Source organism: Salminus brasiliensis, chromosome 3 (assembly GCF_030463535.1).
Source record: "Salminus brasiliensis chromosome 3, fSalBra1.hap2, whole genome shotgun sequence".
NCBI classification, from domain to species: domain Eukaryota; kingdom Metazoa; phylum Chordata; class Actinopteri; order Characiformes; family Bryconidae; genus Salminus; species Salminus brasiliensis.
The window spans coordinates 23,523,313-23,551,245 of record NC_132880.1 but is presented as its reverse complement, the minus strand read 5'-3'; the positions used below and the strand labels follow the sequence as shown (position 1 = coordinate 23,551,245).

General features: G+C 45.0%; 1 protein-coding gene across 1 annotated transcript; it reads right to left on the bottom strand.

Moving 5' to 3' along the window:
• On the bottom strand, nt 1-27,933 carry eepd1 (endonuclease/exonuclease/phosphatase family domain containing 1). Its single transcript, XM_072675619.1, has 7 exons — nt 26,926-27,933; nt 16,039-16,090; nt 6,548-6,658; nt 2,748-2,882; nt 2,191-2,329; nt 864-1,058; nt 1-515 (listed from the first exon to the last, which is right to left on the bottom strand). The coding sequence occupies exons 1-7, from the start codon at nt 27,711-27,713 to the stop codon at nt 319-321; spliced, it is 1,617 nt and encodes a 538-aa protein (XP_072531720.1). The 5' UTR covers nt 27,714-27,933; the 3' UTR covers nt 1-318.

Genomic DNA, 27,933 nt, shown 5'->3' with positions numbered 1-27,933 from the left:
TAAATATCTCTGTATTGCTTTATTTCACTTCATCAAAAAAGTTTTTTTGGCACGTGTGTAATTTCCCACAACATTCACACATAAATCTCTCATTATACTTAAATATCTGATTTAATAGAATTTCTCTATTTTTAAAAAGAACTTAGTGCTACATGATTTCTTCTATACAGCAGCTGGAAAAGCGGCAGTCTCTGTGCATTTCTCTCTCGCCCGTTCACGCACACACTCCCGAACAGTCCCGAAGTGACGTCACTGCGACACTGCAGCAGGTCACCCACGGTCCAAACACCATGACCCTGTCCCCAAATATATCTAAGGTCACCGCTCGTGCTTCGGCATGATGTCGTCCCTCTCCAGCACGGCTACGCTGCTGCCGTTTTGGAGCGGCTCCTTCGCGACCACGTCCAGGTGAAACTCGGCCATGACCGGGCAGTGCTCCGAGGCCACTCCACCCCATGACCAGTTATCAGGGATCCATGGGTTGGTCAGACCCTCCCTCACAACAGAGCATTGACCTACAGGGGGCAACAGACAAACACACAGGGCATAAGGCATTTACATTATGGCAGATATGTTGACTCATGAGAGGCTCCTATGCAAGTTTTTTTGACCATTAATAACCATTAATTAGATCTAAATAAGTCTAATTAAGCATATCTGACACTCAAATCCCCATCCAATTCCTAGGGCACAGGGAAAGTGCAGAACAAGCTTGTGCTCACGTTAGCAGCCGTTCACTACTGCTTTCAAAGCTCAGGACAAACACGCCATCAACCACTGATACAAGCCACAAACTTCACAGGTTAAAGTATACGGTCACCGGGGAATCACTTTCTCTGAGGCACACACACACTCACACCCACCTGTGTAGATCTTCTTCATTGTGCGGCTGGCCCAGATGTTGTCCAGTGCGGAGGAGCCTTGTGGTGATTTGGTGCTGATGTTGGTGTAGACAGACGGGGGCAGGAGGGCAGTGAGTTTCTCCTTCTTCAGAGCGTCCAACTCGGCACTGTCTGGGGGCAGCCCGAAACCGCCCAACACCAACACGTCCTTCACCCCTACAGCCGGAGAACAGGGTCTTATGAGAAGATGGAACGTTTCTTATTCAGGGACTGGTATAAAAGAAGCCCTTAAGGGTTCCTTAAGGCAATGCTGCTATACATGAATCATAACAACTCCAAGACCCATCCGAATCTATAACTGTAGCATGGTTATATACTTATGTACAGATCAGAGAGAGAGAGAGAGAATGTATCCTGCCTTCAGCTCCATTTTATTCGAGCTAAATTTCTAATTCCATTTTCTGGTTTTAGTTTGATTCCATTGTGCTTGTTTGGCTCCCAACTTACAAGGAGCGAATTGGCCAATTAAGCCTCTAAGAGGAAGCAATGTGCCACCGTATGAAGATGTGAAACTCTGAAGGCACAGAAACCTGCAGAAGAGAATCCCTCTCTGTTCAGTTCTGTAGCGCTGTGCCTGCTATAGTCCAACTGTACACACCAATCAGCCATGATACTAGTGCCACTTGCCTAACACCGAGTAGGTCCCTCTTGTACCGCCACAATAGATCTGACCACTCTGACCCCTGTAGGCGCTCAGCAGATCCTTTAAGTCCTGGAAGTTATGAGTCAATGAGCCCTAGGGAGACCTGTCTGATGTTTTGGAGATGCTCTGATCCAGTCGTCTGGCCATCACAATTCGGCAAATTCTTGTCAAAGTGGCTCAGATCCTTATGCTTGCCCATGTTCCTTGCTTTTTCAGTGGTGCTAATGTTCTAGATGATTGGTGAATATAGGGTGCGTGTGTGTATGTGTGCTGAATCAGGTAATATGCTGGTGGAACTGCAGAAATCCATAGAACTAGAGAAAGTCTAGTTGCGTTGTGTTGTGTAACTTTACTGCACATTCATCAACAGTACATGCTGACTACTGACCAGCGACTTTGTGACTATTGACTGTATAACGCTATGTTATATAGACTTTATGCTTTATGATGCGTCCACTGGGCTGTGGGGCAGTGGGACTGAAGTAGGGAGCTTCATCTAATACCTTCTGGTTTGAGATGAGTCAAACCAGCAGAACTAATCATCCAACCCTAGTACCGGACCTCACCGAAGCTCTCATGACTGAATGCAATACATTTCCTATGATATTTTCCAGGCTAATGAAAGATTCCGTTCTTCAGACCGACCTCTGAGAGTGTCCTGTACGGTGGAGTTCAGCCTGTGGTTTTTTGGCCGGTCAGAGCTGTGCTTCCGGCCATTCTGCTCTCTAGGCAGTGCCGGAGTTTTCAGATGAACGTTCACCAAGGTGAGCTCCGATGATCCGATCTGCCGTTGTAGAAACAGGGAGAGGGCTGTTAGCTTAAGATATCTTATCCACACACTTGCACAATATTCTTATATAATAGGTATAAAGACATCCAGCTGATAAGATACGCCTAATAGGCCTGAGCCGACTCTCGATTAGTTATGCAACAATGCTCGTAAAAACATTATAGCTATCGTTATTGCTTTATTGTTGTTTTTTTTATAACAAGTATCATTCGTCATAATTTGAACTGTCTAACAAATGTTATTCCCTAGATAACTAAGTTTATCTTAATAACTACAGTACTGAGGTATTATACCGGTTTCTGTAATAAGATGTTTGTGCTCTGCCTGGTACAATGAGTCTAGGAGTACCATAAAAATCCATCACTGTCAGGGTTAGTCATGATGCTCTCTGGCCAGTGCTGCTGGCACTTACGTAAAAGTGGGCAAGGTACGGTTTAGTCTGGCCATGGTTCCCATTGCCATTAGTAGCAGCGTTGTCAATCACCACGGCGTCCTTCAGCTCAATACCGGCCGAGGAGTCCCAGAGGAACCCGGAATATTCTGAACCCTGCATAGAACAACATAAACACACACACAAGCACATTAGCCTGATTTATTGCCTAGTCTAACTTCAACCTTTTTTTGGTCTTAGCTTGGAGTTACTTTTTTTCCTGGGCTGTACTGCCAAGGCAAATTAAGCTGTGCGCCTAACTTGCTCCAGAGTAGGTTTTTGCATATGATTAGCTATAATATGCTGTACAATACTCATCAAAGAGAGAGAGAGAAATGAATAAATAAATCAAAATAATACATAACTATAAACAAGGACACACAGGGTCACTGGTGTAAAGCACCAAAGGCCATTTGAGTATAAACAGCACCTCCTTGTGGAGAATCCCCAGCCTGCTAAACAGGAGCGAGTGAGTGAATGAGTTACAACCCAAAGGCTTGTATTCGGCGTTATTGCATTCGAATTATGTACTCAGGACGTGGTCACAGCAAGCAGCTTCTCTACAACTGCCCGAAAGCTGAAGACAATAAAGTTAATTAAGCCCCTTTATTGTCGTTATACTTGTACAGTACAAGAAAAGCTCGGACAGCCAGAGTCAGAGCGCAGGGCAAGCCATGCTGCAGAAGTTTCGGGCCTTGCTCAAAGACCCAATAGTAGCAGGTTATGCCAGGTTCACACTACACTACGCTTGGCTCTGATTTTGAGTCGCCAACTGGGTTTTTTTTTTTAGGAGATCAGCACTAAAAAAGCTTCAGGTATGAGGCAAATTGTAGTCGCTGGCTTGGTCACCATTTGTGAACGACTCGTAGAGTGACCACAGCAAGCACCCAACAAATATCTAGCAGGTTTAAAATCTGGACCTGTTGGCGACTCTATATCCGGTAGTGAGAAAAGTGTTGTGCAGGGACTAGCTACAGCCAATGGCCGCACAAGACGAGGGTGGAGTTATACAACACCGCATAACTTCTCGCATGCTGTTTTAGAGAGCAGGCAGACTCGTTCCGGGTTCCTCCTGGTGAAAGATCTGGTCATTTGTGACCCTGTGTCGCTGATCAGTTGTGTAGTTTGCAAATCACAATTACTAAAAGATTCCCAACTATAGTGGAAGGATGCGAAGGACAATGATTGGACGACTCTAAAAGTCCCTCAAACCCGCATCAACCACAGAAGTTCAACCTGGGCCGAGATTTTTGTGACCGCTGGAGCTGCTGAGGCCTTTAACCTGAACAGAAATGAACGCAGTGTGGTTTCTGACTGCCTTCCACAAACAGCGGCTATCAGATCGTATTTGCATTTCCTCTGGATGTGTGAATAGTAGCGCATTCTGACCTACAGCATTTACATTTACAGTGTTTGGTGGACACTCAATCCTTCCACAGCCACTATGAAAGGATGCATTTGCGGGTGGAGCATGGATGGCTAAATACGTCAATAGCGGTAGGCCACTATTGCAGATGCCAAGCGATCAGACAGCATGAAGTATCTCTGACCTCTGAACTGTGTGTGTGATTTTGCTGGAGGCCACTGTGTGTAGGTGGATCAGCAGTTGATGCTCTATTTAGATAAGAAAGGGTAAGGAAAGAATACACACTGCTCAGGACTATAACACATGTCTGGACACTTCACACTCACACACGGTTAACACACTGTTAGCGACTGCTAGCTTCATGGCTATAAGCGCTAGACTGAAATAATGCTAATACATTTACTATTTTGGTTAGTGCAATCTATACTAATCCCTCAGCATCCCAGTCTTCTTATGTAGTAGCTCAGTCTTAAACAGCCTATTTTCCCCCATTTGTTTCTTAAAGGCACCCCAAATTTTCCCCAATGACCCTAAATGTAGTAGATCAGTCAACGCCAACTAAAATCGGTCTAATCTATCTGACACCTGGCTAACCACCCTACAGCCTACTTTAATTCTGGACCAATGACGACCTGTAGTTGCTGGTCAGTGAATCTGCTGCAGTAAACACTGAGTTAGGCCAAAATATGAGTATTGCTACATCCATGCTAATAGCAGGCTAACACTCCTGCATTCTGAGCTGACCATTAACTTTACACTATTACATACCATCAGCATCTCCAACTCCACTTAACATAGCTCGCTTTGGTTTGTCTGGGTGGAGTTTGGGGAGGTTTCCGGTCTGGGTTTGGAATGTGTGATGTTTACCACAGGGTGAGATGGCAGCAATTTTTGAGAATCCCATTCATTTCTTTCAGAGAGAAATACAGCTAAGACCTGGTGTATTGAAATATGATGCTGCGGCCTATTCGGCTGACGTCTATTGGGCCTATGACGTTCAGAAATTGCAGGTTGAGAGAAAATGTAAATAACTGTGCCCTAAAAGTTTTGGTGTATATTAGACATACTTTTATATGTTTGCAGCTGCGTTTCTAACTCGCTGTGGCTGGTGTGTACTGCTTATTTTGGTAAAAAACTAAAAGCCTAAACTAAGAGATGGAGATGGAGTGCTTAATTTAAACTGCATTAAAGCAGCCCTATGAAAAATTTGGGGATCCCGAGTTCTCTCTCTGGTTGGGGAGTATAATTTACTTTTCCTTCACTGCAGTAAATATTTTTTATTGTGTTTTGAGCGCACAGACTCTAGTTATGCAGAATTACACAATTTTCAACAACAAATTCTCCCCATTACCAGTCAGTGTACCATCAAAACGCTGTTATTGCAAGGTAAACAGGTTAAAAAAGGTACAATTCTATTGCACCAAACTTCACGAGCTTCATTTTCCTCCAGTACCTGCACAATGCCGGCTGGGTGTACAGCGGCTCAGCGAGCACCTACACCTGCTAAAGCTCATCACATGACATTCTGGCATGTGTGTAAACACTGCTTTATCAGTCCAGAGGCCAGAGAACATCTTCTGTTTAGCCGGACGTTACTGTTACTGGCAACAGCACAGACATTCTTCTGTTGTCTAAACATTATGATGTTGTTCAATGTGTATGTGTGTCTGCTACCCTCCGCTAGACATTCCACCGTTAGACATTTAGCCAGAGAGAAAGAGGGGTCTTCCTCAGTCAGTCAGTCAGTGTGTGTGTGTGTGTGTGTGTGTGTGTGAGATTACATAAGGCTACATGAAGTGTGATGTGTGTAGGTCATTAATTCTAGGCCTGAACCAACAAGTATTCTGGAACAGTCGCTGTAATACAACAGAACTAGAATTTAATCAGGAGATATGATCTTGTGCAGTGTTTATGCAGATTACACTGATTGAGCCAAAACATTGACTAGATGAAATGAATAATTCTGATCTATCTTGTAACAGGTGGCGCATGTGAAGGTCTGGGAAATGTATTCAATGGTAAGTGAACATGCAGTTCTCGTAATCTATGTATTAAATGTAGGAGATGTAGGAGGTCTGTGTCTTCTGGGTTGATCCGACAAAAGAACTACTGAGGCTCAAGTCACAGACATGCTTAATGATGGTTATGGGAGAAATGTGTGACAACACACAGCACAGTTCCACCTGCTGTGTGCAAGCCTGTGTAGCAGGTACACCCCTTGGAGGGCTGGGGTAATGCCTCCTGCCACACTGCACACATTGATCAGGAATGGTTTGAGGAACATGAGGATGAATTCAAGGTGTTGCTCTGGCCTCCAAATTCTTCACATCTCAACCTGATGGATTAGCTGTAGATTGTGCTGGAACAAGCGCGATTTATGGCAGCTCTGTTTTGTTGTGTGTGCTAGTCGTCTTACCTCGTTGGACTCTGCAGTGGGTTTCTCAGAAGTAGAGCATTTCCACACTCCTCGAGGGCTTTTCCACTTGCGCACATTAAAGAGCGATGGCTGATTCAGCTCTGTGCAAAACTAAGACAAACACACAGACAGAAACAAAGAAAAGAGGAGAAGGATCTATTACAAAAGATCTCAAAACACATGAAACTCACTGAGAAACATTCAGAAATCCACAGGCTGTATGGTCCCATTATCTGAGATAACCAATACACTTTTTTTTTATTAACAAGGAAAAGAATACAGAAAGAGAGCAAATGCAGGGAAAGTTAAAGGAACACTGGCTAAACTACCTGGATGTGGCAGAAATAGGTAGCTATCACCGGCTGCCACCAGATTCCAGAGGAGGCAGGTGGCCAAAAACCTTTGAGTGACTGCAAAACTTGGTGGCAGCAGACACTGAGGTTTCTCTGTGTACAGTAAAGAGCATAATAGGTGCTGATGCTCTCCAAGCCTGTACACCTCTACTGTCCCAAGAGCACAAGATGCTGGATTCCAGTCCATTCAAAATCAGTCACAGAAGTTGTGTTTTGTGGAGCTATGAAACAAAACTGGACATTTCCAGGCTTATGTAGTATGTCTAAAGGAGGAAGTAGTATCACTAGTATGTCTAAAGTATGTCTAAAGGAGGAAGAATGAAGCATACGCTGAAATGAACATCCTGTCTACAGTGGCTTTGCTTTCTCTGGCACTGAAAATCCTGCAGTGTGTAGAAGAGCATGATTGATTCAATCAAGAATCAGGAAACCCTAGGAGAAAACATCTCTTGTGGGGGGCACAAACATACCTCAAAGTCCACCAAGGCTTGGTTTAAGAAAAGGTCCTGGAGTGGCAGTCACAGCCACCTGACTTGATCCCCCATAGGACATTTCTGGAGGGATTTGCAGAGAGCAGTTGCAGCAGCAAACCCAAGAATATCAGTGAATTGGAGGCCACTGCCTATGAGGAATGGGCTAAGATTTCTCAGGAACGCTGCCGGAAGCTGGTGTCTGACCATGCATTACGTTGGTCATACACCCATCAGTCATGCAACCAATAGGAATCCCCAAATTGGGAACCCTGACTGCTAACACGGCCCATTGACGTAGAAGCTAATACATTTACATTTGCGGCATTTAGTTGAGGCTCTTATCCAGAGCGACTTACAAGGTTACTTGTATTACAGAGGTGGGCCAATGCAGTGTTAGGAGTCTTGCCCAAGGACTCGTATTGGTGTAGCACGCTCAGACTGGGAATCGAACCCTGGTCTCCCACATGGTGTAATAGCTCATGGCAGCTAGTGGTTTTATCTGTTGCGCCACACCAACCACTATGTGGTAAATACGGACATGACAAATGTTCTCTATTCTGCAACAAGTACACAACAATAACACAAAACACTAAAAAAGGACTCAAGTATCCACACTCAAGGAACCCGTGGTTGGTCAAAGAATCCACCAATACATTATTAGAAGGAGGTGGCCCTGGTCTTTGAAAAGGGAAACTATGGCGGCTGCACTAAAGAGGAAACTAGGCCTGTTTATTTATGTCAAAGTTTTCTATTTCAGAAAAAACACATTTATTTTCAATTTATTTAGAAATATATGCATTGATCTAGTCTGAAAACAAGAACACACTTTAGCCAATTTGGGTTGGTTGACTATGAGTGCATGGCTGGCTATAACTAAGACACATTTTAGTTGAGCTTGTTTAGTTTTTCCTAGACATTTTTTTTTTTTTGACAGTTACTGTGATCGTTTAGCATGAAACTTATGAGCCAACAGAAAACAAAAGGCTGGATTGCGGTCTTCACAAATACAAAGAACACAGAAATACAGAAGTTTCTAACTAGCTAATGTTAGCTGTCTCCTGAAAAATACACTCCCCCCAAAACCACAGCACATCATGACCACCCCAGCGAAGACATCAGTGAGATGAGAGCCTGGGAGGAGCTTTCTGTGTGCTGCCATGTTTCCCATCACTGTATAAAGGAAGGCTCCATGCTTCCATTATTATTAGACCTTTATTATTGCACTGTGACATTTTTGCACATTCTCTTAATATAGTCATATAAAGTTAAAGGAGACTTTGACTTTAATAAAACGGCATTAAAAAGGTAGGTGTCCCCGAATTGCTGATTTGTTTTGGAATTTCAGAAGTGGTTACAAATTCAACGTAATCATGTGGAGTGGAGTGGAGTGTGTGGAGTGCGGTCATGTACACACACTTCAGTCTGCAAACACACATGCAACTGAATCTAGCATGAGGAGCCCAAGACTGGAACTGAGAACTGGTCACTACGCTAAGCATCTCTGTCCTGGATACTTGGGACAATTATGTAAAACATCTGGCAAAGAAACACTGATCTAGAAGCTTCTGTGCATGGCTCACAGGAGCTGTGCAATTTGAGCAGTGCACTTGACATTTTCGATAACCTCTGACCAAAGCAGGTCTATACTTAGCTCACACAGCGAATTCCCTCTCAGGTACCCAGAGGGTCTTCTCTCTGCTGCTGTAATCGTGAGATCAGCCTGAACTTCTGCAGTGGCGCTACGAGGCTAATGGGATGAGAATGGGATGAAAAAATTAGATGAGATTCTAGATCTGCTGGAAAATCAGGCCAGATGTAACTAGTGAAACACAGTATTACAGTTACTCCAGGACCCTTTGTACAACGAATACCATCCAAATTACTTGGCTTATGTGGTTTCCGACATAATAAACATTCAGCTTCAGCTAAGGAGAGAAACCGTAAACCTAATCTTTAACCAAACTATTCCTTTAAGAACAGAGGGAAGAGAATGAAAGTAGGACCCCTCAACCTGGAGCCGGCTGGGTGATTTAGGACAGGGCCGCTGCTTTGAAAGCATTAGATTCCATTACCGAGTGAATACGTGATAAACAAATGACATCCTTTCCCAATAAAAGTCTTTCATTCCCAAAAGCCTCCATAAAATGAATGAATAAACCCCAAAAAGGCCTACAGAGTTAAACCTGAAAATGGGAAAACGATGGCCAGCTGCCCAGCAGTTTTCACTATGTTAGCAGGCTCAGTTACTGTAGCCGAATGTCAGCGATGACAGCAGAAGTGCTTTGGCACAGCCTGCCGTTCAGAGGATCTGCTGGCAAACCCACATGCAGACATTTACCTGTAAGTGAGGGTGAGGAGGTGGTGACCCTCTACTAGAGTACAGTAAAGACGTAGAACTATTTAAAAACTAGCTTGGCATTTCATAAAGGGTATACAGTTACACAGTGTTCGCAAGGCTTGGTAAAGATTTGAAGGATTGATGGATGACGGGTGTTCGTGGTCATGCAAATTAAGGCAAGTGTGGTCATTTTGATGGATGTCCCATGGCTAAAATACTCAGAAGTATGCAGTGAAAACCATCATCACCATCATATTCTTGATTAGAACACAACTCATTTACGCTGCTTCTGAGTCACAGTGCCAGTTTTAAGTTATTGGGTCAGATATCCAATACCATTTCCCTACATACCACCACCATCCCCCCTTCCAGTGTGTCCAATATCCTCCAGAACTAACTGGCCATTATTAGAAACCCCAACCGAGTGTTTCCTCTCACTGGCCACTTTATTGGAAACCCCTACCTGGGGTTCCTCTCACTGGCCACTTTATTGGAAACCCCTACTGCACACATTCTCTCACTGGCCACTTTATTGGAAACCACAACCATGTGCTTCCACTCTCTGGCCACTACATTAGAAACCCCTACCTTGCGCTTTGACTCACTGGCCACTTAATTAGACACAAATGGTAGTGTGTGTGTGTGTGTGTGTGTGTGTGTGTGTGTGTGATGCTGGTACGAGTGTATAAAGCACAGCAGTGTCACTGCTAAGCAAGGAGTGGCTTCACCTCCCAGAAAAAAAAAAAACACAGACCAGATCAGCTCTAGAGCTTTAGTGCTTTATTTCTAATTCCAGAGTCCAACACACATCCCAGTTTCTGAGCCGATCGATTGGTCAGGCTGCTTTCTGTTCTACATGCTTTATTAAAAATCAACAGAACGTTCACTGCAGCATGGGTTCATGTCACTCTACCCACTTCTGTGCTCTCTGAACATAAGCAAAGGAAATGCCTTTTTCCTGAGAAATCGCAGATCAGAGCTTCTAGTAAAAAGCACAACATGTAAACAAGTTAAGAATTTCCCCATCCAAAAGGAAGCTGACCAAAGGCTTCAGTCTGGAAAGGCTCTAAAAAGCATGCACTTAGACATCTCTGCAGTACGTTTGCTTAATTCAATTGTGAATTAATGAAATATGTGGATGAACATATCGTTTAATGCATTGCTATTTTCAGTGCTGTGAGACTTCCAGTTAAACTGTGGCTTGATTCAGGATGTATTCCAACTAAACTGTGTTTGCTGCAGATGTGTTCCCGTTATGGCTTTTTAGTAGCAATGATTCAGAGCAGTGGAATCTCTTTAAGTTAGTGCTCAAACACACACACACACACACACACACACACACACACACACACACACACACACACACACACACACACACACACACACACAAAAAGTACAAAAAACGCCTCCTATGGCATTTCTACTCACTGGCCACTTTATTAGAAACACCTGCCTTGTGCTTTCACTCACTGGCCACTTTATTAGAAACCCCTACCTTGTGCTTTCACTCACTGGCCACTTTATTAGAAACCCCTACCTTGTGCTTTCACTCACTGGCCACTTTATTAGAAACCCCTACACCTTGTGCTTCCACTCCTTGGCCACTTTATTAGAAACCCCTACACCTTGCGCTTTCACTCACTGGCCACTTTATTGAAAACACCTGCCTTGTGCTTCCACTCTCTGGCCACTTGATTAGAAACCCCAACCTATGCACTTCCACTCACTGGCCACTTTATTAGAAACCCCTACACCTTGTGCTTTTACTCACTGGCCACTTTATTGAAAACACCTGCCTTGTGCTTCCACTATAAAACATAGCTGTGTTGCTTTGTTTTTTTTGTTTGTTTTTTTTAATTTTTTTTATAACCACACACACCCACCCACACACACACACACCCACCCACCCACACACACACACACACACACACCAGTGTCACTGCTAGGCTATGAGTGGCTTCACCTCCCAGAAATACGGCTCTGTGGTCTGAAACTGAACGCTAATGAAGGACAAGAGGGTGCAATTTCAGGAAGTATTTTGAACTTCACTCTTTGTTGTCATGGTACGGATAGTCTGGGGCGTGTGCGTGCACATGCAACAGGGACACTGACGTTGCCCTCGAGAGGCACAGTGATGACTCAGGGCAGGAAACTTACAGGCCTACTGTGAAAGGAGACGACACTCGCTCGTCACCGCAGAACCACAGCTACACCACAAACAGAGGGTTACTATGGTTACCAAAACATGAGTCTAAACTAAAAGCTTTAAGGCAGAAAGATAAATTTAACCAGACTAATTATTACACACACTAACATAACTAGGCACCACATTGAGAAGATTAGCTAATATTATCAGATATGACTGTGCATGGATAAGTATAGACTGGTGTGGATATGAACAGGCATGGTTGTATACTGATTGTGTATGCTGGTATGAGTATAGACCTGGTGTATAACGATACATAAAAAGATCATAGTTCGGTTCGCACGGTTTGCGGTTTGGACCTCATGATCCCGAGGTAGCTCTGCCCGAGTGGAAAGCACGCTTGTGAAATTACCTCATTTACTAATAGCGTTTACCCTGTGTTCTCTGTGCGTCTGAGCACAAAAATGCAGCCTCATGTATCATATCATGCCTGATACAAGTACAGTTACAGCCCTAGTACAGATGGTTATAGACCAGGGCCTGCGAGAGCTCTTTGCGAGATGCATGTCCAGATTGGCTGCCCTGAACTGTGCCTCATTTAAAAGCCTGTCCGGCCTGAAAATTCCTTAAAACATCTGCATGGATGTGCGGGGAGTATATATGACCCTGAAACTGAGACATAAGAACAGAAGTGAATCCAGAACAGTGTGTTTATATGGACTGGGAAGAACAGAACAGTGAACAACAGATCTATTATTAAACTTCATTAAACCCTTCATTTTTAAAAGGATGAGGAAAACGATGCACAGAACAGTTGCAAACAGTTAAAAGGGTTAGGATTCATGTCCAGCTACTACATTCATTAGGATGAGGAAATGGCCACAGAACTTGATCCTTAAGTCCTTATGAAGCCATTTCTATTGTTTTCTTAAACAAATAGCACAATGTGTGTGTCCATGTGTGTACTCAATCATATCTGAAGGACAGCTAAGCTTCTGCAGGCCACACGAAGCAGCGCCAAAGTTCTGGATATGATTATTTATCTATTCATCAACTAATCAAACCATTCTGCCTTCTTCAGTTCCCCTCACTCCACCTCTGGTTTACAGCCCGTCTCAATGTCAACAACTACGCAATAAGTCCTTGTTAAGCCATCAATAAGTGGATGTATGTGCCACCCCCCCCCCCCCCCCACACACACACACACAGTGCTCCAATAATATGTATATTATTCCAAACTGACAGTTGCTGTTGTTTATTTGAGCTTAATATATTAATAATATTATTAGACCCCAAATCTCAGGAGAAGTACCTGCATCGGTCAGCAAATGTGCATATCATTATGATGATATGATCATAGCAACTATGATGATAACACAGCTTTCATGCGGTGAACGAACGATGAAGTGTTTGGTTGGTGGCGGTTTTGCACTCTGCGCCTGATATGAAGTGGGTGAGAAGATGCTGGAAACGCTGCACACAGCTCAGCGCCGCTGCTGAACTAAAGGGCAAGCAGAACATGCAGCCTGAAATCTGGCGCACAGACACAGACACTTTACACTGTCTGCAATGCAGTGAAAGAGGGACCCTTTCCTTTTAAGAGTGTACACTAAAATACACTAAAAATAGGTCACCTATGTCCTGTATTGGAAATATGATAATATGCACCAAAATGTTAAAGCTGACAATAATTAGCAGACTGTCTGAGGACAGGAAGGCACAGAAAAAGATGGCTGGCGAGAGACGATGGGATATGCACCCACTGCCCACAAAGTGTGTGTAGTATATATATATATATATATATATATATATATATATATATATATATATATATATATATATATATATATATATATATATATATATATATATATAACAGACACACAGCGCTTTAACAGAGGCCTCGGCAATGGGAGGAAAGAGGGATGTGGGACACCTCCATGTGGAGCAGCCTTCTGATCTTTTCCTCACACAGTCGCGCACACACACACACACACACTATGCTGACCTACTTTAGCAGCAGACTGCGGGCAGACAGCACCAGAACAGGTCAGACTTACTCAACCCACCCACACCCAAAACTATCCCTTCCAGGAGAGCTGTTAGTTGTGAACGACCATTTTCTAATCATCAGCCATACTGTCGTGTTCCCCTCCCATACAGCACCTGTTCATTAGTAACGAGTGCTGGCGTCCTCGGTGGCATCATGCTTCCCGGCTGTAAGGTTCTACGCGAATCAGTGCACGTTTTTTTATCTCATGCAATATAAGTATATGTGGGTTTACCCTGATTTCGTTGGAGTAATTGTCTCCACAGTTTTACTAGATGTTGGAGCATTGCTGTAAGGATCTGATGGTATTCAGCAAGGAGCGCTAGTGAGGTCAGGATGCTGGATGATCACCACCCAACCTCATTTCCAAAATACCAAGTAAAAGGGTGTCCAAAAACATTTACGGATTGCGCCAGCGCTGTTCAGAGACTTGCTTTAGGTTCAGGTTTTTCATGGCTTTTAGAATTCACTGGAAAAATACAACACAGGGCCTTTAGTCTGGCCCTGCCAGGGGAAACTGCTTAGGGGAGCTACTGTAGTTTCAGCTAAATTAGCATGGTAGTATCATTGCCAACTGGTTTAATGGGTGCTTATAAAGAAAATAGGCTATATGTAGGTAGCTCAGTAGCAATAGCAAACCCAGCAAGTGCTAAGTCCCCCTGTTCTTTCAAAGTAAGGTAAGCTAGCTTTCTAAATATGGCACCAAAATGCTGCTGGACTGCCACTGTGCAAGTAAGGGGGTTGGGAGGGAGGAGGGGGTTGTCATCACCTTTGTCCTATATCCTGTTAAACAAAGGCCACAACTCCGCTCCAGTCAGTCAGTCAGTCGGTCCGTCAATGGACACGCTGCAGTAAAAGCTAATCCATCCCATCATCTAGGAACCGTGGGGATGTGTATTATGGATGTTTCTTGTGCACAGGGGACTGTATGTTGCGTCAGTGGGTTTTTCCACAGAAGGCCAGCGTCCAGAGCATGAACACAGTGCCTCTATATTTACAGCCGAATAGTTACACAGCTCACACCAAACAGGGTCCCGAAATAGCCAAAAGAACTGCAATCTGGACGGACCAGCACGAAAAGAGAGAAACAAAGCGAGAATGAGAAAGGGGTGTAAGCAGGTAAAAGGGTGGACAGTGCTCGCTCTTAATTACTTTACCATTATTATTGTGATAAAAAACGATGCGACGCAATATACTTTATTGTGCCCTTGGGAAGATGTGAGTCACAGCACTGGGGATTAATCAAATTTACATAACACCATAAAAATCATGCAAGCTATAAAATATTAATCAACCATCTGGTCAATAAATAACAATTACTCAGCTGGTAAGATCAGCTCATATTAATGACCCACGGTTTTATTGAAATTGGCAAGAGAATTATCCCTAATAATCATCAACTTGATTTGATCACGGCATTTGATGTCCAGATTTCGATAAAGGCTGAGTATCCCGATATCCAGAACCCAGCCCAGGGACTGGCCATTGGGAGGACCGGGATTACTGATGGGCTGTGGGTTGCTGAGAGAGCACAAAGAAAGCGCTGCTCCATCATCAGTGCTTCAGCCACTTGGGCAAATGCTGAATATAATGCAGAAGGGTTCAACTGAGAGTTTAGAGTAGAGGTCTGCTACCGCTGCTACGACGAGAGCACTCGCTCTCAGGCAGTATTTAAACTAGCCCTGACGGCCCTGTATCGTTTCCCCCCTCGTTCCCCCCGTTCCCCCCCTCCTCACCCCACAATGTTCTGGGGCCCAGCACACAGTGATGCTGGAGCTTTCTGTGTCTGTCCGTACAATGGAGCTCCTAATTGCTCTCATTTTGGGGTGTATTTGGAGTGATTCTGAGGTCAGCATCACTGACCTCTTGTTCAAGTTCCTACTGAGGAGCTGTAAGTGATCACAACAGATGTGTAATCATTTCTCTACTTGTGAAAAGGACAGAATTCCAGTATAACGACTCATAACTACAAGAAAAATGACCTGGAATCATCCAGACTGAATCTCCCGCCAGAAGAAAACAGCTGGAATTGCTAACAGTTGACATGAGTGTGCTCAGACTGACATTATAGACTGTTCATAAAGGGACTGTAGAGCTCAGAAATGAGATGGAATATATACAGTAACAATACCTTATTCAGAGCTTCACGATCAGCCAGGTCCTGAACCGCTAACAGCTTGATGCTAAACAGAGGGAGAGAGAAAGGAAGAGATTATTAGTAATTCATTCAGCCACAAGAGCATAATTGAGATGCTGGATGATTAGTCCTGCTTCCCCGACTCATCCCAAATGCACCGAATGGAGCTCCATCCCAGCAGAGATCGCAGTTACGCAGCCCAGTGCTTGTGTGGTTTTCTACCCTTTTAGCCCATGCCTGACATTGGGCACAGTGCCCTTAGGCTCATGAGCATTATTACTGCTACTATTATTAGAATTGCATAACTCCCCGTCAGCCACCTGCCAAACCATCCCACCCTAAAGTAAACGGCGGTGGCGGCGGCAGCGGCAGCAGCAGCAGCAGACAGGAGACGGTCCTGGACAGAAACTTCAGGATGCCAATGATGCTAATAATGCTCAGCACGCAAACACAGCAGCACGAGGGGAACCTGGTCAATATTTAAACTCATGATAAACACCAAGCTGTTTCTCCAGAACTGCTTCTCGGCCTTCTAGCAGGGAGCACACAGCAGGATATTAACTTCAGGTTCCTCTACACGCCTCCAAACAGACAGGTTTACAAATGTCCCAAACATGTCTCGATAAACTGTACTAGCTTTAATATTTTTGGAAATTAAAAATTTCACGGTTTCAGCAGCATTAAGCGAGAATAGCCTGTTCTTGCTCCTGGGCTTTCCTACAGTCGGGAAGTGGAATTCATGCTTCATGTGTTTTGAATATATGTAATATTAAATATATTTAATATATAAATGTAAAAAGGTATTTGGGTACTGTAGTTTTATTATGGTTGCACCTTGATATCAGAATAATATCAGCAAAAAAATGTAACATTTTAAAATCCACACGTTTTACTCTTAGTTTATTAAATTATGTATTTCTAATGATGTATCCAGAAGAGTTCACTACTGCACACACATACCTGCATTTTATTCAGTTTACTTCATTTGTAGACTGCTCAGTTTCTCTGTATGTATGCTGATCCAACCCAATTTCTACATTTTATGAATCTTTATGTATCGCCATCTGCAGATATGTACATGGAAAAAACACTGGATATCAGCACCGGAACAGAATTCCTACATCGGTGCAACTCTAAAGAACCAGACAATGACACACTGCCCAAAATCCACCGTTTAGAAGGAACTTGAATTAAAACGAAACAAATAAATAAATAATAAACCCAACATGAACCTCAAATTGACCTTTCTGACATCATCAGCTTACTTACTCTCAGTTTCACTATTCCTTTAGCCATCTGCAGCTTCAGGCTCAGTCGCTTGCAGGTCACGCTGCTGCATGATGATAATAATAATGAAGTACATAAACCTGAGAACTGGTGGAAGTGGTGGAATGATGCATATTCTTTCAGATCGGATCATGTTTTCATTTTCAAGGCCATGACTTGGTTTGTAACATTTTATGTATTGAAAATAGGGCTGGGCAATTTGACGATAATTTATTGTATCATATTTTTAGTGATACACATAGTATTCCATGAGGATATGGTTAATACTTTATTAACCACTGATCAGCTGCAGGTTTCATTACAAGCAGTGTAGTTAAACTGGGTTAATTAGATTATAAGTAAAAAATAAATAAATATTGTGACAAACATTGTGTATCGTGAAAATGTCTTTGAATATCGTGATATACTATTTTTAACCATATCGCCCAGCCCTAGTTGAAATATGGGAGCAAATATGGGAACTGTGGGCTGATGTGGATTCATAAGCAGATGTAAATGGTGATACATAAACATTTAGACAAGGTAGGAACCGCTACTAAATCTACCTGGTTCAGAATTACAAATAAGTCTAACATGTATTAAAATTAGTATTACATTTTTTTAAAATGCAGACAATTTAATGCAGTAGTCCAGCATCACCTAAACATTCTGTGCCTCTGTGGCCATCAACTATCCGCTTGAATCATCTGTCTAATGCTGTTATTTTAGTAAGCAAGTATCTTCAGCGGCAGATACGGTTCCGATATTATTGTGCGTCCCTAGGATGATACAGTTTTACCTTTACGTGCACAATTCTTTTATGTTGTAGGACTGGACAAGAACCTCTAATCAAATGAATCTTGAACTGATTCATTTGAATCTAAATGAATTCGGTTCCTTTTATTATATGTTATAATAGAGCTGGGCAATATGACAATATTTTATCATATCGTGATAAATTTTGTTATGGTACACAATATGCTTTTATGAGTGTATTGTGGATATTGTGTACTTGGCATGAGAGCGTATTTGGATAGCAGTTTTTAAACATATTATAATTTTTATTAAATATCGTGATATAAATTTTTCCCATATTGCCCAGCTCTACATTATAATACTTTTCCCACCTAAGCAGCTTTTAAGCTGATGATGTCAAAAAGTGTCATTTCAGGTTCATGTTGGGTTTATTACTATTTATTTTAATTCAAGTTCCTTCTAAACGGTGGATTTTTAGGTGGGCAGTGTGTCATTATCGGGGTCTTTAGAGATGCACCGAAGTAGGAATTCTATGCCAGTGCTGATATCCAGTGTTTTCGTGTACATATCTGCAGATGGTGTACAAAAAAAAAAAAATCAATTAACCATAATATTGATTTAAGGTCATATCGCCCAGCACTACTAGCGATATGTTCATATTTGTTTGCGAACGCTCCCATGTTTTTGTCGGAATGCACTCCTCCTGCAGCCTGGACTCCTGGCTCCACTTACCCAAGCAGCTCTATCAGACTAGGGTAAAGTCTAACTGAACAGCTGGCCTCCACCCATCAGCACAACAGAGAAAGTGCCAGAGGAAGGATTACACCTGGGAGAAACGCACATACTGCACATACAGGCGCCTGGGGACATGTGTCTGCACCGTTTGGACCTCATCATTTCAACTCCTTAAAGACGGACTCCTCCAACCTCTGAGGCACAGGGTTTCAGGCTGTGCTTTCATTACTCAGAAAGTAGGCAATAAGCCTCTAAACCTTAAACAATGTGTGTCAAAGAACTCACTGAACCCCACACACACACACACACACACCCATCAACACATCAGCAGTACAGCTTAAAGAGCCTCGTGCCTTGGCAGGCCTTCAAATCACCTCCTTAACCGAAAACCTAAAAACAGCTGAAATGAATCGGGTTACGTAACCATTACAAATCCACTTTACACAACACTGATACAGGCAGGACCCAGCGAGGGAGGAGGTCACCAGATAAGAGACTTTCACCCCTCCGTTCTGCAAGCGTGACAGCTTTTCTTTTGAGTCCAGGAGAGCAACGCCATAAAGGACAGGCTGATGGGCAGCCTGGTGCTATTGGTGAGGGGTGACTTAATGATTTAATTGGGTACATCAGTGATATCCCGATCCGAGGAGAGGACCCTTATGCTGGGTATCTGCCAGTCCCCATTCGATCTTTGTGCTTTTCTAAATAACAAAATACAGCCACACAATTGTGTGATATGGAGGAGCATGTGGTTACTTCACGTCTGAAAAAACAGAAGGGGGAAAAAAAAAAAGGTATTTCAGCATTTGAGCATGAGTCTGGTGTAAAGATGTCTATCAGCATGAGGCGGCTTCCCCCGGAAAAGGAGAAGTGAGAGATGTTAGTCAGACGGGTTTGGAGAACACACCGCAATAAAGAGACAAACACACACAGAGCAAAATCAGGAGACTAATGGGAATCCCACCGATTTTTCTTTTCAATTTTGACCCCCTGGTTTTGGATTTGGTGGCCCAAAGCATTGGTCCAAAAACACACACATACACAGGGCCTTAGTCCTGAATATCAAATATACAGAGTCAGCAGTGTTCTACAAAACAGCACAGGGCACAACACACATACACAAACCCCACCATAGGCACCAACACAGTCTCTTCAACAACAACAACAACAAAACCCACTAATTTTTCAACCACTGAGAAACATTTGTATTGCATTTATTGCTGCTAATTTCTGTAGATTTCTTCACTCATTGTTTATTGTATGGTTTACTGTAAAGTTTACTGTATAGGTAATTCTATTTGGATCGCAACTACATCATACAAACTAGATATTGTTCGAAAAAATGATGAGAGGATGACCCTTCAAACCCAAAAGCGGCCTGCATGCATACCTGCAGACATGGTAGAGGCATCATAACACACAGCAGTAAAGGTGCAAAGGTACACACAAGTCAGAGATCGGTTCACACTGCGGTTTGGACCTTGGTATAAGTTCGGTACAATAGAGGGAGGGGTGGGGGTGGGGGTAGGGATCCATAAGGCTAACCAAGGTATAATTTGTACAGATGGGTGAATTCCAGCTGGTAAAATGACCAAATTTACCCCAATACTGCGCGTTTCGCTGTGATTTCTCCTTATGACTGTTTCTAGCTTTTCTAAACGTTTGTGTATCACTGTTCACATCCGCTCATGAAAATGAACAGATATGCACATCGGCCCATAATAGTTTGACCATAATCGCCAGACCATGTCAATCGGTGGGGTGTGAGCTTGACTTTCTTGTGATCTACAGTACATTAGCCTCTAGGAGCAGAAAGGAAGAATCCTCAGACACCACACACGCCTTTGCTGATCAACTGCATTTTAGGCGAGTGTGTGTAATGTGTGTAGATTTTCAGTTTCGCTGATTTGCGGCTTTAAAACTCCTAAAAGCTTCATAATCCAAACAGAGCAGGCTGCAATCTTCCTCATGATTCATGAGGGCAGGCTGTGGCTATAAACACACATTAGATCCATTAGACTCGTGCCGAGGTCTGCGCCACATCAAGCTGACCACCCCACACAGAGTAATAACACCCATTAACATTTACACTCTCCTTCATCTGGCTGCCTCCCGTCTGCCGTGGCTGAAAGAACAGGAACACACTGATTTAATCATTTCATAATCTGTGGGGTTTACGGACGAGGGCAGATTAGACTGCTTCACCAACGAAGGCCGTTGATTCATACCCATACAGGTTTGCAGTGTTATTCATACACTTGTAAAGTTTAACATGAAGAAATTACAGGTGTCTCACAGCAAACTGATTAGTCTGGTTCTGCGGTCACTATGGCACTATGGCCAGGGAGTCGAGCCAGGTTGGTTTGCCATCAGCAGCTGAAGTCTGAGAGAGCACAACTGGCCACGTTCTCTCTGGGTGGTCCTTACCATCCTAGCGACGGGAGCATTGCTAGTGCTACAGGGTGGGACTAGTCTTAGGTTAGTCTATCTGCTTAATAGTCTGTCTATCAGTGTCGGCCTGTCTAGTGGTCTCTGGTGGTTGACCCCTCTGTCTAACGTTCTTCCTGTCCAAAACTCAAAAATGCAGAAGCTTGAGTCTGCAGTGAGCTTTACTCCCCCCCTCAATAATCGCACATACTCCACTGGGAGCAGATACGCAGAGTCATGTGTACCAACACAGGCAAAGTTACCACAGTTATGGAACTGAGTCAGACTGTTTGTCTTCGAGAGAGAGAAAGAGAGCGAGAGAGAGAGCGTGCGAGAGGGAGTGTGAGTGTATGTGTGTGCTGGGTTACTGTAGGGCGTTTCTAAATGAGCTTGTGCTGCTGTCCTGCAGTAACCTCAGAGCCAGCTGATGCACTGCTTCCCTTTTGGCCTGCATGTTTTGGGCAGTTCAGGGTGTGGTGTCTTCCCTTCAGGTCATTAAAGAAATCCTAGGAGGTCCATAAGGAATGGACGATTATATCCAACCAGTTACCGTGGTGCTAACTGGACGTCTAAATGATCACACCTTCACAATCAGCATCACCTGGTCTTTATCCAGTTCCTGTAGCTTGAACCCACATACTGAAAGGGCAAGCTCTGCCCCTGGACCTGAGGTATGGATTAACTCAGTGTGTGTGTGTTAATGAGAAGTGGTGACTGTTTTAGTAATGGGAGCAATGTCCTGAAGTGACCCCAGTCATCAACAGCAGAACACAGTACGACCAGGAAACACTGCACAGCTGAGAGAGACAGGGATAACAGCAGTCCTGACCTTCTCCCTCCTGCCCTTCCTCTCTTTCTACCCTGTCCCTTACTTTCTCACTCTACATCTTTTACCCCTTTCTTTTCAGCCTCTCTCTACTCTTTATCTTGCTCACTTCCCTCCCTTACTCTCTCCCTCTCCATCCTCTACTCCATCTTTCCTTCTTTATCCCTCACTCACTTCCCTCCCTTACTCTCTCCATCCTCCACCCCAGCTTCCTTCTTTATCCCTCGCTCACTTCCCTCCCTTACTCTCTCCCTTTCCATCCTTCACTCCATCTTTCCTTCTTTATCCCTCGCTCACTTCCCTCCCTTACTCTCTCCCTTTCCATCCTTCACTCCATCTTTCCTTCTTTATCCCTCTCACTTCCCTCACTTACTCTCTCCCTCTCCATTCTTCACTCCATCTTTCCTTCTTTATCCCTCCCTTACTCTCTCCATCCTCCACCCCAGCTTCCTTCTTTATCCCTCGCTCACTTCCCTCCCTTACTCTCTCCCTTTCCATCCTTCACTCCATCTTTCCTTCTTTATCCCTCGCTCACTTCCCTCCCTTACTCTCTCCCTCCTCCACCCCAGCTTCCTTCTTTATCCCTCGCTCACTTCCCTCCCTTATTCTCTCCCTCTCCATCCTTCACTCCATCTTTCCTTCTTTATCCCTCGCTCACTTCCCTCCCTTACTCTCTCCCTCTCCATCCTCCACCCCAGCTTTCCTTCTTTATCCCTCGCTCACTTCCCTCCCTTACTCTCTCCCTCTCCATCCTCCACCCCAGCTTTCCTTCTTTATCCCTCGCTCACTTCCCTCCCTTACTCTCTCCCTCTCCATCCTCCACCCCAGCTTCCTTCTTTATCCCTCGCTCACTTCCCTCCCTTACTCTCTCCATCCTCCACCCCAGCTTCCTTCTTTATCCCTCGCTCACTTCCCTCCCTTACTCTCTCTATCTTTCCTTCTTTATCCCTCAATCACTTTCCTCTCTTACTCTCTCCCTCTCCATCCTTCAACCTCTCATCTCTCTTTCCTCCCTCATTCACTCTCCTTACCTCTTTATCCCTCTCTCTCTTTATCGCTGTTCCACCTTCCTCTCTTTCCTTTCTCTCCCTCTTGCCGTCATTCTCTCTATGTGTACAAATGCGTGTGGGTACAGTGCTGTGTGTGCTAAATTCCGGCACTGAGCTGACGGTCAGCTGACTGCATGGTTTAAAGCAGTGCGGTCATTCCCCTCATCAGCAGCTTCACTGTGGCCGATGTGTTTTTCCGCCTCGTCTCAGAGAAAAGTGCAGCTCCGTCACACCTCAGAGCTCCCTGACCAGCTCAGCTGGGTCTGAGCAGAGGAGAGGAGGAGGTCAAAGGTGAAAGAAGCAGAAACGCTGATAAGGAGCTTCGCTCACATGACGGTGGTCAGTACGACTGTGCAGGACAGACCACATGACGAAGCCAAAGGTCACAAGGAGACAGAACAACGGACCTTTCATACAGGCCTTGATGGAGAAGATCTGTGTGTCATGAGCCGTTTACACACATCATTTTTCTGTAGTTGCCCTTTCACTCATCTAGCATGAAGCCGGAAAGGCTGCAGGAAAGGTTCCGCGTGGTTTCGGCAAGGGGTACGGCATGACCCACTGCAAAATTCTCTGGAAAATGACCTGCCCTATTTACACGTGGGCCCACTCGGTCATTGCCTGGACTTTGCACTAGGAAGCTGGCAGGATTTTCACAGTTTGCGTAGGGTCCGGTACAAAGGATTCAGACATTTGCATGCACAATGGCCAGGTATCGACTATTTTAAGCTTCGATCCATGGCTGGTCCTTTGTTGCTGTTTTGCACTGCCCTGTTACTGCTGTAAAATCTTAACCACATGCATTTAGTTTTGCATTGGGTAGTCAAATGAGTCTCTGGGTAGTCGGACTGAAATCCAATCACAGTGTTGGGTGGAATATGCAACTTCGCTCGTTGCACAGCAATTAGTACTGGTGTTTCACATGTACTGGGAGGATTTGTGGTTGTTGAATGAGTCTCCAACCACCTCGTGAAGTCTTGGGTGTGTTTACACATGGGTTTTATGTGGCTTGGCCTTATCCAGATTAAAAAAAAAAACAAAAAAAAACACCCCATTTACACCTGGTCACTTCGTCTGACTAGTTTCAGTTCAGACTGTACCCGGATAAAAAAATTAGCCACATGCATTTACACTCGGTAGTCAAACGTGTCTCCTGATAGTCGCACTGAAATCCAACCACTGTGTTGGACTGAATACGTAAATTATTACTGATGCCATCAGAAAAAAAATCCATTTCTATGTCTTCAACAAAACAACAAAACCCAAGGTCACAAATGCATTCTGAAAACAAGCCGAAGTTTTGGGCGCAATGAATAAAAGGTACATTTAGAGAAAAGGCCTTGCCAACTGTAAGTACAGTAGAGGTAAAAGATGGAGGTTGAAAAGTAGCATGGCTTAAAATATTAAAGAAATGCATCCTCAGTAACTTTGACTCCCTTCGCTGTTCACAGCAACACCCATTTAAATCGAGCTCCCAAACTTTTGCATTGCATTCATCTATATATATATATATATATAAATATAAAAGTACAAAGATCAGATCAGATCAGTATCAGACGATACAAGCTACTCTGATCAGATCAGAAGACAAAGAAAAGGACCAGGACACAGCAGAGTTATGTGTTTTAAGCGTGTAGCAGCTTTCAAGCGAGATATCCTAGGATTAGGGCATTAGGACTGGGAGGCAACTCCAAGTTTACTGAACTTGCGTGACACTACAGACACCTGGTTATCTTAGTATGTACGGTAAGTGTTAGCCTTTACACGCAAGTCTGGTTTTATCACTGCTGTACGTGCTGCGTGTAAGCCAGGTTGCTAGGCTTACGCTAGATATGACATCTATTGCTGCAGTGTGTAATAATGCTGAGCGTGAATCGAATGCTGTGGCACGGAGTGTTAGTTTATGACAGATATGTGCTTCACAGTAATAACAGTGAGAACACTCTAACTCATGGCTCATCTATGGCCCCATACGGAGGCTGCTCCGTCTGCGTGACACATGACTGCACTGTCATTTGAGTGGTGCCTCGTTGGTCTTGGCTTAAGCCTAAACTAGGCCCTCTCCTAGGCCTCTTAGGTAATTGACACACTTACAAAATACAGGGGCTACAAAGGGTTCTTTGAGTGATACCATAGAAGAACCATCCACCCATCCATCCTCTTAACCGCTTCATCCAGTTTTAGGGTTCGGAACCATTGGACAGGGCACCAGTGCATCACAGGCTACCACACACACCCATTCGCTAGCATATGAGTATACCAGCCAAGCCAATTCACCCACCACTTGGAGGAAACCTGCATGGACACGGAGAGCGCAGCAAACTCCTCACAAACAGTGATGGTTAATGAAGTGCAGAGCTTCCTTCATGTGCGAAAAGGCCCGAGGACAACACGGAGAATGCACCGAAACGTTTGTGGACTCATTTACTTGAGTCAATGTTTTTAGCTCTTACTCAAACACAGGCAGGGCCGGCTGGAGCCATCGCTGCCGTCGCAAACCCGCTAACAGAGCAAACACAACCACCACTATCTCTTACATTACTGTGTGGAGGGGGGGGGGGGACTCCACCCAAAACCCCTTCATCAGTCCACACGCATCCAGAGCAGACTGCCGGCTCGTCCTTATCTGAGGCGGATCTGGCACTTTGTACAGTGGATGTGTTTCAGGGCTGATGGTATTGATTGTGCTACACTGCCAGTCAAACAAAGCTGCTCACCTGCACGTATGTGTGTGTCGTACACTCGTGATTAGCAGCTGTTTTTGAAGTGGTTATCCAGTCAGCACAGCACAGCACAGGACTTGTTGACATGATTTTGCACTGTGGACAGCAGTGAAGAAGGCACAGTCTGTGAGGCACTCGGCACTTCTTTTAAACAGGGATTGGACATGATGAAGATCCTCCTGCTCGGGCAGCGCAACAAAACGGACCTCCGGCAGCCTGAGCGTAGGGATGTACAGTGGTTCGTTTTGTCTTGCGTTAAAACTGAGACCACTAGATGGCACTGTTGCACTCTGCCTTCAGATCCCGCTGTTCTGATTGGCTAAAACGAAGTGTTTATGTATATGATGGTGTTTTAATACTATGACCGTATCATCTCCGTAGCACATCGCCAGGTTCTTGCCAATACACAGCCCTACCAAAGTAAGTGCTGAGGAGTCACCTAGCCAGGACCTAGAGAGCAATTGGAGGGAGGGGTTTAGATGCCGTGCTCTATGGTGGTGTTTCGCAACCCTGGTCCCGGAGAGACCATTTTAGTGGAATCCCTGCTTTAACACACCCCCTACGTGTCTGAAAGGACTTGTTCATGGGCCGAGTAGCTGAATCATGTGTGGTGGGAGCAGGGAAAGCACTAAAATATGCAGGGCAGGGTGCCTCTAGCAACAGGGAGGAAAAACACTGCTCTAGAGCACCTCAACACCCTCTAGTCCCACTTGTTTCCAGTCCAGGGGAATCAAACCAACAACCTTCTGGTCCCAAGCCCACCTCTCTAACCTTTAGGTCCACAGCTGCTCCCACCACTAACCGGCAAGCACAATTGGAAGCAGATACAGGACTGGCGCATGCAATCACTTGCACAAAGAAAATGAGGAGAACTAGGAACCAGGTGCATTTGAGGGGGAGATTTGTCGGTGTCGTCCGATGCATGGATTTCTAGAAAGCGTAAACTTTCCTGAAGAGCTGTCGGTTCCTTACACCCAGGCTTGCATATTTGGGAGCAGGTATGGGACTTTTTTGAGGAGCATGCACGGCACTTTAGGAGCATGCACTTTTTTTTATATGCGCGTGCACGGCAAATAAAAGCACCATAAAAAGCACTCACTCGTTCTCCAGCAGGGTCATGCACACCACCTCCCTGACCCCGGGGTTGTTGGCCTTTTCGCTAGAGCAGCGCTGCAGGTCCCACGTGGCCACGCGGATCAGCGGCTTCTTGCTGTGTCGCGCGCGTTCCTGCGCCGCTGCCGCTGCTACCACCTCGGGGCGCGATGACGTCATTTGCCCCGGCCCCCCGGGCGGCAGGCTGTCGGTGGGACTCGACTTGCCGCCGCCGGCGCTGCTGCTGGTGGTGTTGTTGTTGTTGGTGGTGGTGATGATGGTGGTGCTGGCGGTGATGTGCGCGTTCACGCCGTTACACCGCGTCGTAAAGTTCCGCGAGGACGGGGATGAGGAGGACGATGCTGCTGGCGATGATGAAGATGGAGAGCCTCCTCCTCCTCCTCCTTGTCCTGCCTGGCTGGTGACGCAGATTTCCGGCTTCACGAGCTCCAGCTTGGCCGCCCCGACGCCGCTCACGAGCGCCAGGTCCTCCACCCTCCTGAAGCCGCCGATGCGCGCGCGGTGCTGCACGATGTTGCGCGCGAGACCCCGCGTCACCCCGGGCAGGGTCATGAGCTCCTCCTCGGTGCACGAGTTAATGTCCAGACACTGGTGGTGCTCCTGCAGCTGCTGCTGCTGCTGCTGCTGCTGCTGCTGCTGGTGCTGCTGCTGTTGTTGTAGCTGTAGTTGCTGCTTAACCAAAACATCGCTGAAGTTGCACGCGGCGCTCAGCTTGCGCCCCAGCTCGCTGGGGTCGCGCGGGATCGACCGGTGGCACCCCAAACTGCCCCCCATGTCATTGAAGTCCCTAAAGAGCTGCGTTCAGTGAACCATGTGATGGTGTGTGTATGTGCTCGCTGCTTCTCCGCTGAGGTCAGTTGTCCTGTCCTGTCCTGTCCTGTCCTGTCCTGTCCTGTCCTGTCCTGTCCTGTCCTGTCCTGTCCTGTCCTGTCCTCTCCCGCTGTATCAGGCTGCGCAGCTCCGTGTTTGTGACCAGTGCGAGCTCTACTGCTGG